Source organism: Myotis lucifugus, unplaced genomic scaffold (assembly GCF_000147115.1).
Source record: "Myotis lucifugus unplaced genomic scaffold, Myoluc2.0 scaffold_786, whole genome shotgun sequence".
NCBI lineage: Eukaryota > Metazoa > Chordata > Mammalia > Chiroptera > Vespertilionidae > Myotis > Myotis lucifugus.
In genome coordinates, this window is record NW_005871834.1 from 15,591 (window position 1) to 28,825 (window position 13,235).

Below are 13,235 nucleotides of genomic sequence, written 5' to 3' on the forward strand. Positions count from 1 at the left end.
TAAAAAAAAATCTCTACAGTCGCATCAACCCCGAGAAGAAGGGTTGGGAAATCATGGTTCGTAAAGGGTCAGGATACAAGGGATACAGGGACCCTGGATTGCTCCTTTGGAAAAGCAGTTCTCCTACCATATTTAGAGTCCCTTAGGAGACCCCTAAATGCTTTCAGTTCAAGATCTTTTCTGAGAATTTTCCCCGCAAGATCAGAGGTTGCACACTGGCAGCCCCTTGGGTTGTGTCTGGCCCGCATACCTGTTTTGTTTGTCATGCAATGCTTTTGAGTTGGACCCCAGTCTGGGGAGATTGGGGCTTTCGGTGGAGATACTGTGTTTGAGATCAGAGGCCTTGGCATGCAGGCTATAAGGGTGGGGCAAATTATGGGTGGAGCACAGAGTCCCTGCACAGCGCAGGGCAGGGCTTGCTGGCCGGGCCACAGAGTGGGCGGGGTGGGCTGGGCGCTGGGTTCTGTCCAGCATGGGGCACCCCCGGGTGATTGACAGCCTCAGGGAGCAATGGGCTGGGGCTCCATCAAAGTCCTTGGTGGCGGCTGAGCTGGGCAGGGCATTCAGGAGGTCACAGCTGAATTGATAACATGAATGCCGCATGGCCTCAGGCGACTTATTTGCTTATTTAAGAAGTGGAGATAGCAACCCCGTTAGGATGGCTGCTGTCAAACCCAAACAAAACAAAACACAGGCCTTGGCCTGGCCGGTTTGGCTCAGTAGATAGAGGGGTCCGCCTTCCGACTAAAGGGTCCCAGGTTGGATTCCTGGATCCCGGCCAGGGGCACATGCCTGGGTTGCAGGCTCCATGCCCCCTCCCCCAGTAGGGGGCGTGCAGGAGGCAGCCAATCAATGTTTCTTGTCATTGATGTTTCTATCTCTCTTCCTCTCTGAAATCAATTATATACATATAATTGAAAAAGAAAAACACGAAAACAAAATCAACCAATAAATGCATAAATAAGTGGAACAACAAATCTATGTTTCTCTCTCTCTAAAAATCAATAAAAGCGAGGCCAGTGTTGCTCAGTGGTTGAGTGTCAATCCATGAACCAAAGAGATCCCCAGTTCGATTCCCAGACAGGGCACGTGCCCGGGTTGTGGGCTCGATCCCAAGTAGGGGGTGTACAGGAGGCAGCCAATCGATGATTCTTTCACTGATGCTTTCATCTTCCTATCCCTCTCCCATCCTGTCTCTAAAATCAATAAAAACATGAATAATCTATTTTTAAAAAGTGGGATAACACCACTCACTGGGCAGGGCTCTTGTGAAGGGTGAGTGGGCAGAGCTCTGGCCAGGTATTTAGGGCCCTTCGTGTCCTGCACGCAGCAGGGCCGGCTGCAGAGGGCTGCAACCTGGCCAGCTGCACAGCCCCCTGCTCAGACCTGCCCCGCAATGGCTTCAGTGCTGCTGCAGCTAAGTTAAAATTCTTTTAAAAATACATTGATTGATTGATTGATTTTAGAAAGAGAGGAAGGGAGAGAGACAGACAGACAGACGGACAGATAGTCTTTGACGGGGAGAACGCTGAGGCTGAGGGCCATGGAGGGACAGTGGCCGCTGTGCGGTGGGTGTGAACTTGGCCCGGCAGCTCCAGATGAGTGCCGGCTCCACTAGATGGCGCTAACGGTAAGTGATGAGGAATGAAATAGCCCTGGAGAGGCTCGTGGGAGGTTTCTGGAATCCCTGGAAGCAACACTCAGAACTTCACCTAGATTGGTCCTGCCCTCTGCCACCCGGAAGCAGGCCTAAGCCAGCAGGTCATTATCTCCTGAGGGGTACCAGACTGCGAGAGGGCACAGGCCGGGCTGAGGGACCCCCCCTCCGCCCCAGAGTGCACAAATTTTTGTGCACTGGGCCTCTAGTATAATAATAATGGAGTATAACTTTTTAGTAATACAGGTCTAATGAGCAAGTGGACTTTTTTTTTTAAGAGGTGGTGGGATAAATTAAATTTCACTTCATTGGGGTCATGGGTATAGACCATTGAGCTATAAAAACCAAGTGGGACAATAAGAAAAAAGATAAAAACCAGGTGTAAGGCTGGATGTGGCCAGTGGTTTGCTCACTGCTGATCTAGAAGTTTCCTTGGTGTCCATTTCATCTTGGCTGATTTTTGTGCCTTTCGTGAATGTTGTGGGTCTTCAATATTTTTGATTGAGTGTCAACTCTCTCTTTCATGAACTATTCTCATAGCACAATGAGTGGTATGTTTATGTCCCCTCCAATGTGGTGGTATCAGGAGGTGGGGCCTTTGAAAGGTGAATAGGTCACGAGGGTGGAGCTCTCATAAATGGCATTAGTGCCCTAATAAAAGAGACCTCAAAGGAGCACCCTCACTCCTTCTGCCATGGGGGGACAAAGTAAGATAACCAATCATTATGACCAGGAAGCAGGCCCTCACCAGAGACCAATCTGCCGGTGCCAGAATTGTGAAAAATTAATTTGTGGTGTTTAGAAGGTACCCCACCTCTAGTGTTTGTTGTTATAGCAGCCGGAACAGACTAAAACACATGGCTTCAGCTTAAATGCCCCAATAAGGATTCAACCCAGGTCTGGCTTCAGTTTTGCTTCTCACTAAACCAGGCTGCTTCTTCCTTACAGAGAGAGTTTTAAAATATATAGTTTGAAGAACTAGACCTATCCCACACTCAAGGGAACACTCCACAAATGAGCTGACCTTTGAGTGGGCCATTTATTTTATTTTTAAGAAATTTATTGATTTTAGCCCTAGCCAGTTTGGCTCAGTGGATAGAGCGTTGGCCTGCGGACTGAAGGGTCCCAGGTTCAATTCTGGCCAATAGCACATGCCCATGTTGCGGGCTCGATCCCCAGTATGGGGCATGCAGGAGGCAGTCGATCTATGATTCTCTCTCATCATTGATGTTTCTTTCTCTCTCTCCCTCTCCCTTCCTCTCTGAAATCAATAAAGAAATATATATTTTTTAAATGTATTGATTTTAGAGAGAGAAGAAGCGAGAGAAACATCAGTGTGTTGTTGCACTTATTTCTGCATTCATTGGTTGCTTCTCATATGTGCCTTGACCGGGATCGAACCCACAACCTCGACGAATGGGGAGGACGCTCTAACCAATTGAGCTGCCGGGTCATGGCTGAGTATGCCATTTATGGATTACTATGTGCAGCATTCAACTTGTCATAGTACCCTTATAACAAAGTCTACCAGGTAGGCGCCACGCTGTCCCAATTTTGCGGATACAGAAGCTGAGCAGCGGAGGGGTAAGAGCGGACTGGCCTCAGTGCCACAACCGTCACGCCGCTCCGCCTCGCGCTGTCAGGCTCGGTCCCGCGCCCACACCTTTCTCAGCCTCATTTCTGGGCCCTGAAGGTTAAAAGGCTCGGGATGGGGGGATGGGGGGGTAGGTGGAGTAGCGGGGTGGTGGTGGGGGTGGAGGCTAAACGGCTGGCTTTTCCCCAGCTCTCAGCCCGAGGCTCAGAGACCCACGGGGAAAATCTGACCCCGGAAGCCGTTGTAGCGCCGGTGGTAGCGTCTTCGGTTGCCAGGGCGCCGCCCCGGAAGTAGTGGGCGGCGGCTCGATCCGCAGGGCTGCAGGCGGCGTCCTCTTGCCAGCGCAGGAGCGGGGCTGGACGCGGGGCCTGGGCGCGGTGCGGGGCCACCCTGCTCCGCTCCTCGGTGCTGCCCCGCGCTCTGCGCCCACAGGTGAGTCCCCGCGCGGGCTGCCGCCTCCCAGGACCGAGGGTGTGGCTGTGCCTGAGTGGGTGAGTGCGCATGCGCGAGCGAGTGTGGGCGCCCGGGTCCTCTCCGCCGTTAGGGTGATGCTCGGCTGGTGCTGGGCGGGCCGCGCCCTCCTGGGAGAATGCTCTGACTGCTGTGCCCCTTCCTCCTCCGTACCCTGTGCCGCTGGACCCTTGTAATTGCATTTCTCTTAAGATTGTTTTAGCAGCATTTCATTGTGCCTCGGCTCTTGCTGCTGCCATCTGTATTGTTTCAGTTGGCATCTTGCTGCGCGCCGTGCACCTGTGGGGAGGGCTCTGCGCGGCAGGCGGGAGCCTGGGGTTCCCCGCTCTGCTCACCTCTCTCTGGGGTCTGGACCTAGGTACCTCCCCTCCGGGTTCCCCTACCACTTAGCGTGGGTGTGGGCAGAGCGAGTCATCCACCTCATGGAGTAGCTGGGTCATTACTGGGGATCCATCCTAGACGTAGAAGTATCGTGTCGTTGTAAGCCGTTTACGGTTTGCAGAGCGGTTCTTTGTTCTGGGAAAGAGCACATTTCAGTGCGAGGCTGTGGTAGCGCAAACCCTCAGCCCGCTCTGCATTCAAAGAATCACAGGCACAGCCAACAGTTTCGTGGAGCATGGCACTGCCTCCCTGTGGCAATGCAGCTGCCATCGGATGCACTGATGTGAAGTCATTTACGTTATTGTTTATTACCTTCTTTAGAGACGGCGCTTTTGGCCCTTGCCGGTGTGGCTCAGTGGGTTAGAGTGTCCTCCCGTGCACCCAAAGGTCGCTAATTAGATTCCTGGTCAGGGCACATGTCCAGTTTGGGGGTGGGGGGTCGGGGTGGAGGGGGGTGTTGATCCTGGGTCAGGGTTCCTACAGGAGGCAACCAATCCATGTTTGTGTGTCTCTCTCTCCCCCTTCCTCTTTCTCTAAAATCAATAAAAACATTTTTAAAATAGTAAGTAAAGATGGCGCCTTTTCCTTGTCAAAGAAGCCAGCTGGAAACAAATCAGATGCCCTAGAGTCCTGGCCCAGCTGGGACTTGACGGGAAGTCAGCGATAGTCGGGCAGTGGGATGCGGGCCGGGCTCTGGTTTTAGAAGGCTGGACCAGAAGAGGGAGACGGGACTGCCCTGCTTGCTGTCTCTCCTGAAAGGCTGTCCTGGCTTTTGCCTGAGAGTCGTCATAACTCCAGGATGTTAGGCCTCTTGGCAGAGTTCTGTCCTCCTGGGGCTGTAGGCGTGGATGATCCCTGAGCTGTTCCCTCGCTCAGCGGAGATCAGCTAACCTCTCGGCCCCGACTTCACGTGCTGGCAAAGCTGTGGCACATCCTGGGTGATCGTGTGCAAGTTTCTCTCCCCTGCAGGGCCAGGCCGTGCCCAATTCACTGCTTGGCACAGGCAGCTCTTACCTGATGGTGTGTGCCGGGAATTCACATCTTTATTTTTGTTAATTCATTGAATATTGATTGTGTGCTTTTACTAGACACTTCTCTGGGGGGCTGGAGATTCAGCAAGAGATAAAAGTGGGACCACATTCCTGTTGAAGACAGGAACCAAATACATGAACTAGACCTGTTCCTTTTTTTAAAAAATAAATATTTTTATTGATTTCAGAGAGGAAGGGAGAAGGAGAGAGAGAGAGAGATAGAAACATCAATGATGAGAGAGAATCCTTGATCGGCTGCCTCCTACACACCCTCTACTAGGGATTGTACTGGAGATTGAGCTTGCAACTTGGGCATATGCCCTTGACCAGAATCGAACCCGGGACCCTTTAGTCCACAGGCCAGTGCTCTATCCACCGAGCCAAACCGGCTAGGGCTAGACCCGTTCCTTTCAAACAAGGGACTCAGCATTCGTAAGAATCTCCTGAGAGCTTAAGACACATGCTGGGTCCCATTCCCAAAAGTCTGACCCAGTGCATCATGGGGTGGCGGGGCGTCAAGAATTTGCATTTCTAATGAGCGATGCCCCTGCTGCAGGTCCCTGGGCGGTGCTTTGAGTTGGCGCCGGATTAAACAACCGGGCAATAGGAATGCTGCGGGCAGCCCTCTGGTGCACTTGTTAACACAAGACTTTCCACTGGGCCCTCGGCTTAGCCAGTTCTCTACGTTCATAACAGTCAGGGTGCCCCTGGGTCTTGTGCTGTGTAATCTCACCTGTGTATTCATTGTATTTTAGGCCAGAACCCCCAGGGAGAGTCAGTGAAAGTGGCGAGAAATTGGACGTCCGTGTTGGCTCCATAGTTCTGATGGTAAGTCCAGCCTCAGGTGTTCTCCTCGAGTGACCGTTTGTCACGATCGAGGGAGCAGGGGCCAGGAAGAAATCCCCACCTTCTCGGAGGGCCCATTTCCTGCTCGGTGAAGCACAACACGCGCCTTGGTGGTTTTCCGTTGCTGCCCTCCCTTCTGCGTTGTCCCCTGGTGGGTGGCAGTGGCTGGAGCGAGGCCGCCAGGGAGATTGGTTGGAAGTAGGAGAACGAGTTGTGTGGCCGGCAGGGTGGTTGTGGTGTGGGTGCTGCCTGGCAGGGGGAGAGGGGGGCCATTCTCACCTGAGACCCTGTTGCAATTGCAGTTGAACATTTATTGATGGCTAATTGCTGCCTTTATTTCCTACTCCACCGGGATTTCTCAGCTTTGGCCACCGTTGACATTTGAGCTGGGTGGTTGGTTGTGGGGGGCCGTCCTGTACGTTGGGGGTGTCGGGCAGCGTCCCTGGCCTCTCTCACTAGGTGCCAGAAGCATTCCCACCCCCAGTTGTGACAAACAAAATGCCTCCAGACATTGCCCGGTGTCGCCGGGGACTGCAGGCCCCTGGCTGAGACCACAGCTGCGGGGACTGAACTTGGGGGCGTCCAGGGTCCGGGGATGTTCGGGTTCCCCTGGGCGACGGGAGCTTGTGGGCGTCTCCCAGCCTGAGCCGTTGCTCTCTTGCAGGATGATGGCAGGAAGAGTGAAGTGGGTCACTGACATCGAGAAGTCAGTGCTGATCAATAATTTTGAAAAGAGAGGATGGGTCCAGGTGACGGAGAGCGAGGACTGGAACTTTTACTGGTGAGTATGAAGCAGGGCCGCTGGGTCTCCGAAGCCCATTGGTCAGTTACGGATTCGGATCCAGATCGCAGCCAGCGAGGACCGGTCCCGGCGCAGCTGTCTGTGCCGTCCCGTGCCTCCTCCCGCTTCTTTCCGCGGCGCTTCAGGGCCCGCAGTCCTGTTTACCAGGCAGCAGCGTGTGGTCCCCGCCGGGGGGGGGGGATTGGGGTGAAAAACCAGAGCCCTCCCCCCTCTGGGTAGTTTCTCACAGTCAGCGCCTTGCTGCCCTGCGCCCAGGGAGTCAGCGCCTTACTGCCCAGCACCCTGGGAGTCAGCGCCTTGCTGCCCAGCGCCCAGGGGTGGGGGTGGGGGTCACAGGAGGGCCCTGTGGGAGCGGTTCCGTGCTTCTATTTGCTTCCCTCTCGGATGGCGAGAGGGCGCTATGTGGCCTAGATGACAATCCCAGCCCCACCCCCGAAGGTCAGTTAGTGTCAGGATTTGGCATCGCGTCCTGGACGGTGCTCCGCCCAATCAGGGGCCTGGGCCTTGTCCTGGACTCTCCTCCTCCACCGCCTTCCTCGGGCTGAGGTCCCGGCCCCCCTCGGTCCAGGCCTGCTCCCGCCCTCAGTGCTGACAGCTCCCTGCTCCGGACAGCCCCCCTCTGGCGGGGTTACATGGAGTCGGCCGTGGCCTCTGTCATCGACCCTCTGCAGACCTGGGCCCAGCTCCCCGCGAGTCTCCGAGGCGGGCGGGCTCATCAGGGTCTCTGGGGGCTTCTGCACCCCGCACATCCCCCTCCTCCAGACTCACTGTCCCTGCCGCTGCCTTGAGAGACGTTACAGCCTCTGTTTAGCCACTTCCCTTCTCGTTCCTCCACCCCATGCGGTGGGCGGCACGTTTTCCCCTGTCTTTCTTGCTTCTGCACCTGTGTACGTGCTGTGCTCCCTGCCCCCTCTCAGGTGGGGCTCCGGTGGTTGAGCATCGCCCCACACACTGAAGGGTTGCCGGTTCAGTTCCTGGTCAGGGCACATACCCAGGTTTTGGGCTCGATCCCCGTGAGGGCCTTGTAGGAGGCAGCCAATCAATGTTCCTCACATCCATGTTTTTCTCTCTCTCTCTCTCTCTCTCTCTCTCTCTCTCTCTCTCTCTCCCCCTCTCCCCCTCTCTCTAAAATCAATTAAAAAGAGAGAGAGAGAGAGAGAGACGTGAGAGGGAGAACAACCAATCAGAAGGCCCGGCCCTTATTTGCATGAGCTGTAAAAATATATCAGACAATTACTGCTGCTTTTTTCAGTTGTGATAACAGTATAACAGAGGATGTCGTGTATCGGAAAAAGGAGTCCTTAGCTGCTAGAGGTTCCTGCAGGAGCATTTTGGATGAAATGATGTGATGTCTGGGAATTGCTGCGTTTTGGATGAAATGATGTGATGTCTGGGAATTGCTGCGGAACAAGCCAGTGCTGTCAACTAGAATTAAAAAACAAACTAAGAAAACAAAACAGCAGGCGCGTGTGTGGGGAGTGGGTGGGGCGCAGACGAAACAAGGCTGGCTGGGTGGTGACAGCTGTGGGCTGGTCATGGGAATCTGTTATATGTTTCTCTCTACTTTCATGTACGGTTGACTGTTACCATAATACAAAGTAAAAAAAAAATCTCCTTATTCTAATGCTCTTGGGTGCTCCAGACCCACCCCCTCTTAGGTTAGTGCCCTGGGGTGGGGGCGGGGCAGGGACCACACAGCAAGAGGCCACCAGCTGCCTTTCTGTGACTCTGGTTCCCTTGTGGGTGCCAGCCCTCCCGTCCTTCCTGCCCTTTCCCTGCCTGGGGCTGGTGAGGGCACAGAGGGGTGGCAGGGCACTGGCCTTCTTCTCTCCCTCCTCCTCCTCACTTCACGGGGGGCAGCCCGGGTTAGTAACCCCTGGGATTTGGGTTTATGGGGCTCCCTGTCCTTCCCGACTTTGGGTGCAAATATTGTGTAAATAACTTTCCTGACTACAGAGTCTGGGAGAGTCTGTTTGTCATTAGATTGTTGTTGATAATCAGCGTTATCATTAATTGATAAACATTTATTGAGCACCTACTGTGTGCCAGAGAATGAAACTGTTCAGGGTATAGTCAAAACAGCTCCTGCCTCAAACAGTTCAGGCCATAGCCGGTCACTGGACACGTTTCCTGTGCCGCCGTGGGCCGTGGGTGCTGGGTGGGGGTGGGTGAGGGCTCCGGGGGAGTTCCCGGGCCTTAATGGGACCACCTCCGCGTGGACAGACGTGAGCTTCTGTCCTGCGCGTCCCTCTGTGCTTCCCCTTTAGGATGAGCGTGCAGACCATCCGAAATGTCTTCAGTGTGGAAACGGGCTATCGGCTCTCGGACGATCAGATAGTCAACCACTTTCCCAACCACTACGAGCTGACCCGGAAGGACCTGATGGTGAAGAACATTAAACGGTATCGGAAAGAGCTGGAGAAGGAGGGGAGTCCCCTGGCGGAGAAGGACGAGAACGGGAAATACCTCTACCTGGGTGTGTGCCTTCTCACTGCCGGGTTTCAAATGTAAATAGTTGAGTTTTTTAACGTCAGCTGCACAAGGCATCGAGGTGACACCTGCTGGCTTCGACGGGTGAATGTGTGGGTGCAGGTTGCGCTGGGCGCCTCTTTGGATCCAGTGTCTCTAGAGGTGGGGGTGGGGCTCAGTTTCGGAATCTGACTGAGGCCTGGGGAGTGTGCTTCCTGTGAGGGAGAGAATGTCTGCGGTGCTCAGCGTGTGTGACCACTTCCTGAGCTGCAAATGCTGCGTCTAGCGACACCCAGGGAGCGCACACACCCCTGTCCTGTCTGGTGTTAAAGCTGGACTGTTGCTGCCCTGACCGGTTTGGCTCAGTGGATAGAGCATCGGCCTGCGGACTCAAGGGTCCCAGGTTCGATTCCGGTCAAGGGCATGTACCTTGGTTGCGGGCACATCCCCAGTGGGGAGTGTGCAGGAGGCAGCTGATCGATGTTTCTCTCTCATCGATGTTTATAACTCTCTATCCCTCTCCCTTCCTCTCTGTAAAAAATCAATAAAATATATTTAAAAAAAAGGCTGGACTGTCGGATAGTTTCAGAATCCCTTCACACTCCTGGGCGCAATCATGTAAGTGAGCTCTCCGGGCCTCAGTTTCCCCATCTGATAAATGGGAACGCTGAGTCCCTAGCTCACAGTGCTGTGGTGAGTCTATGGTACAGACTTGTAACGTGCTTAGCACACAGGTAGTAACTGAGTTATCATTGTGCAGCCCCTGGACCGCAGAAGCCCTCGTTCTGCCAGACGCTGGGTTGGGCGGGGTCGGGGGTGGGACACAGGCCCTGGAAAGGCAGTGGCAGTATTTTCTGTTCGCGGCCACTGCGGGCTGGCTCACGGGTCCCCTCTCCTTTCCCTTCAGACTTCGTCCCGGTCACCTACATGCTGCCCGCCGACTACAACCTGTTCGTGGAGGAGTTCCGGAAGAGCCCGTCCAGCACGTGGATCATGAAGCCGTGTGGCAAAGCCCAGGGCAAGGGCATCTTCCTCATCAACAAGCTCTCGCAGATCAAAAAGTGGTCCCGGGACAGCAAGACGTCCTCGTGAGTGGGGGACCCACGCCGCCGCCGCCTCGCCGCAGCGCCCCGCGTCCGTCTGTCGGCCACGGGCTGGCTTCTGCAGGAGTGCAGCATCTGTCCCGGGGGCTCCCCCCGAGGGGAGGTGCAGAGGGAAATGGCGTGACCCCAGCGGGAGGCACAGAGCAGGAGCCTGTGTTCCCGAAGTTGGTGGGAGACCCGTCCAGTCGCAGTGTTTGTGTTTTTTTTAAAAGTATATTTTTATAGATTTCAGAGAAGAAGAGAGAGAGAGAGAGAGAAACATCCATGATGAGAGAGGATCATTGATAGGCTGCCTCCTGCACGCCCCACACTGGAGATCGAGCCCACAACCGGGCATGTGCCCTGACCGGGAATCGAACCCTGACCTCCTGGTTCATAGGTCGATGCTCAACCACTGAGCCACGCCGGCCGGGCCAGTCACAGTGTTTCTGAGACAGCAAAGCGTCTGCTGAAGACCCAGGACTGACTCACTGACACCTGCTGTCGAGCACATTTTGTCGTGTAGACCCTCAGACTCCTCACCCGGGGGAACTGGGCACCGATGGCCTCGCCTCGCAGGGCGGGTGGGCAGGGACCCGGCTGATCTGCCCCTGAGCGCCGTGGTGGGACGGGTCGCATTAGGTCAGGCCCAGCCTCCTCCCTGGGGGGGGGTCTCCTTGGGACTGATTCCAGGGCATTTCGTCCCGGGCTCTCTGCCTCCGGGAGGCCCTCAGCTGCTGTCGCTGTGAGCCGTCCCGCGGGAGATCCCAGGACGGGCGCTTAGATCTGGTGGCACATCGCTAGCCCCGCGAGGGTCCGCCCCAGGAGCCCTGCCCTGGGGTTCCCAGCAGCTGCCGCCGCCCCTGGGGCTGGGCCCGGCCCAGGGCTCCTCACGGACAGCGTCTCCCCTGTTTTCTCACTGAAGGAGAGGCGGGCGCTGGTTACCTGCCGACCGAACGCGCCTTCGGCCTTTGCCGTCTAATTCCGGCTTCCTCTGCCACGTTTAGGTTTGTGTCTCAGTCCACGAAGGAAGCCTACGTGATCTCCCTCTACATCAGCAACCCGCTACTGATCGGCGGCAGGAAGTTCGACCTGCGCCTGTACGTCCTGGTGTCTACCTACCGCCCGCTGCGCTGCTACATGTAAGCGCCAGGCCCATTTCCATTCTCAAGGCGGTGCCGTGAGGGTGCGCTCCCTGGCGCCATGGTGAGGTTGGTGAGGCGCACGGGTGCCCAGCGCCCGGTGCGGGCTGAGCATTGAGTGCAGTGATTACACGGGAGGCTTACAGATAAAAAGCAGCTCTTTTAACCTCACAGACGCGCTCGGGGCGAGAAGCCAGGCGCAGAAGGCCACGCGTTGAATCATTCTGTTTACGTGAAATGCCCAGAGCGGGCAGGTCTTTAGACAGAACGTAGACGGGTGTTGGCCCAGCGCTGGGGATGGGGAGCGACTGCCAGTGGTCACGGGGTTTCCTTTTGGGGCGATGCGGATGTTGTAGAATGGATTGCGGTGATGGTCGCACACTCTGAGTTTGCCAAAACCCCTGGAATCGAGTTCTTTAGGTGGGTGAGGTATATGTACATACGAGTTACATGTCAATAAAGCTGTTATAAAAAACGAAGCATTAAAAACACACGGTGCTTTTAGACGTTAAAACAAGACCCACAGCTCCGTGTAGAGAGCGCAGGGCTGGGTTTCTGTGCTTCTCCTCCGGGTACTGACTGATCTGAGCCCCCTCAGGTACAAGCTCGGCTTCTGCCGCTTCTGCACCGTGAAGTACACGCCCAGCACCAGTGAGCTGGACAACATGTTTGTGCACCTCACCAACGTCGCCATCCAGAAGCACGGGGTGAGTGTGGCTTTTCCCTCGAGCCTAAGGAAGCAGGAAGCGGAGTGATTCTGTGGGTTCCTCTTTTTTTGAATATGTTTTTATTAATTTCAGAGAGGAAGGGAGAGGGAGAGAGAGAGAGAGAAACATCAGTGATGAGAAAGAATTATTGATCGGCTGCTTCCCGCACGCCCCCCATTAGGGATCGGGCCTGCAATCTGGGCATATGCCCTTGACTGGAATCGAACCCAGGACCCTTGAGTCTGCAGGCTGATGCTCTATCCACTGAGCCAAACCAGCCAGGGCTGTGGGTTTCTTTCTTTCCCTGTTTCTGCAGGAGCGGGTGGGGTGGGTATGGGAGCCATAGCAAGATGCCCTGGCACCGGCCACGCGTGGGAGCCCTAAGTTCCTGCTGTGGCTGTGCTGCCATCAGCCTGGGGCGGGGAGGGGACATGGGGACACAGGAAGCCAGTGCGAGCCTTGCCTGTCTGGTTCTGTGACCTTGGGCAGGTGAGTTGGACTCTCAGCCTCAGTTTCTCCAGTTGTAAAGGACATGACATCACCTTAGAGCAGTGGTTCCCAGCCTTCTGGCCCTTTAAATACAGTTCCTCATGTTGTGACCCAACCATAACATTATTTTCGTTGCTACTTCATAACTGTACTGTTGCTACTGTTATGAATCGTCATGTCAATACCTGATATGCAGGATGGTCTTAGGCGACCCCTGTGAAAGGGTCGTTCGACCGCCAAAGGGGTCGTGACCCACAGGTTGAGAACCGCTGCCTTAGAGCAAGCATGTCAAACTCAAAGGCTAACACGGGCCAAATAAACAAGGTTTAAGTTTATGTGGGCCGCAAACACAAGCTTCAATTTTCATAGAAACGTAGGTTTAGCCAAACCGGTTTGGCTCAGTGGATAGAGCGTCGGCCTGTGGACTGAAAGGTCCCAGGTTCGATTCCGGTCAAGGGCATGTGCCTTGGTTGCGGGCTCATCCCCGGTGGGAGGTGTGCAGGAGGCGGCTGGTCGATGTTTCTCTCTCATCGATGTTTCTGGCTCTCTATCCCTCTCCCTTCC

General features: G+C 55.1%; 1 protein-coding gene across 1 annotated transcript; it reads left to right on the forward strand.

The window, feature by feature from the left end:
• The first annotated feature begins 3,560 nt into the window (after positions 1 to 3,560).
• On the forward strand, positions 3,561 to 12,230 carry TTLL1 (tubulin tyrosine ligase like 1). Its single transcript, XM_006106224.3, has 7 exons — positions 3,561 to 3,742; positions 5,890 to 5,962; positions 6,645 to 6,761; positions 9,050 to 9,258; positions 10,159 to 10,339; positions 11,341 to 11,475; positions 12,074 to 12,230. Exons 3-7 carry the CDS (start codon positions 6,646 to 6,648, stop codon positions 12,228 to 12,230), a joined length of 798 nt encoding a protein of 265 aa, XP_006106286.1. The 5' UTR covers positions 3,561 to 3,742; positions 5,890 to 5,962; position 6,645.
• The last annotated feature ends 1,005 nt before the right edge of the window (positions 12,231 to 13,235 follow it).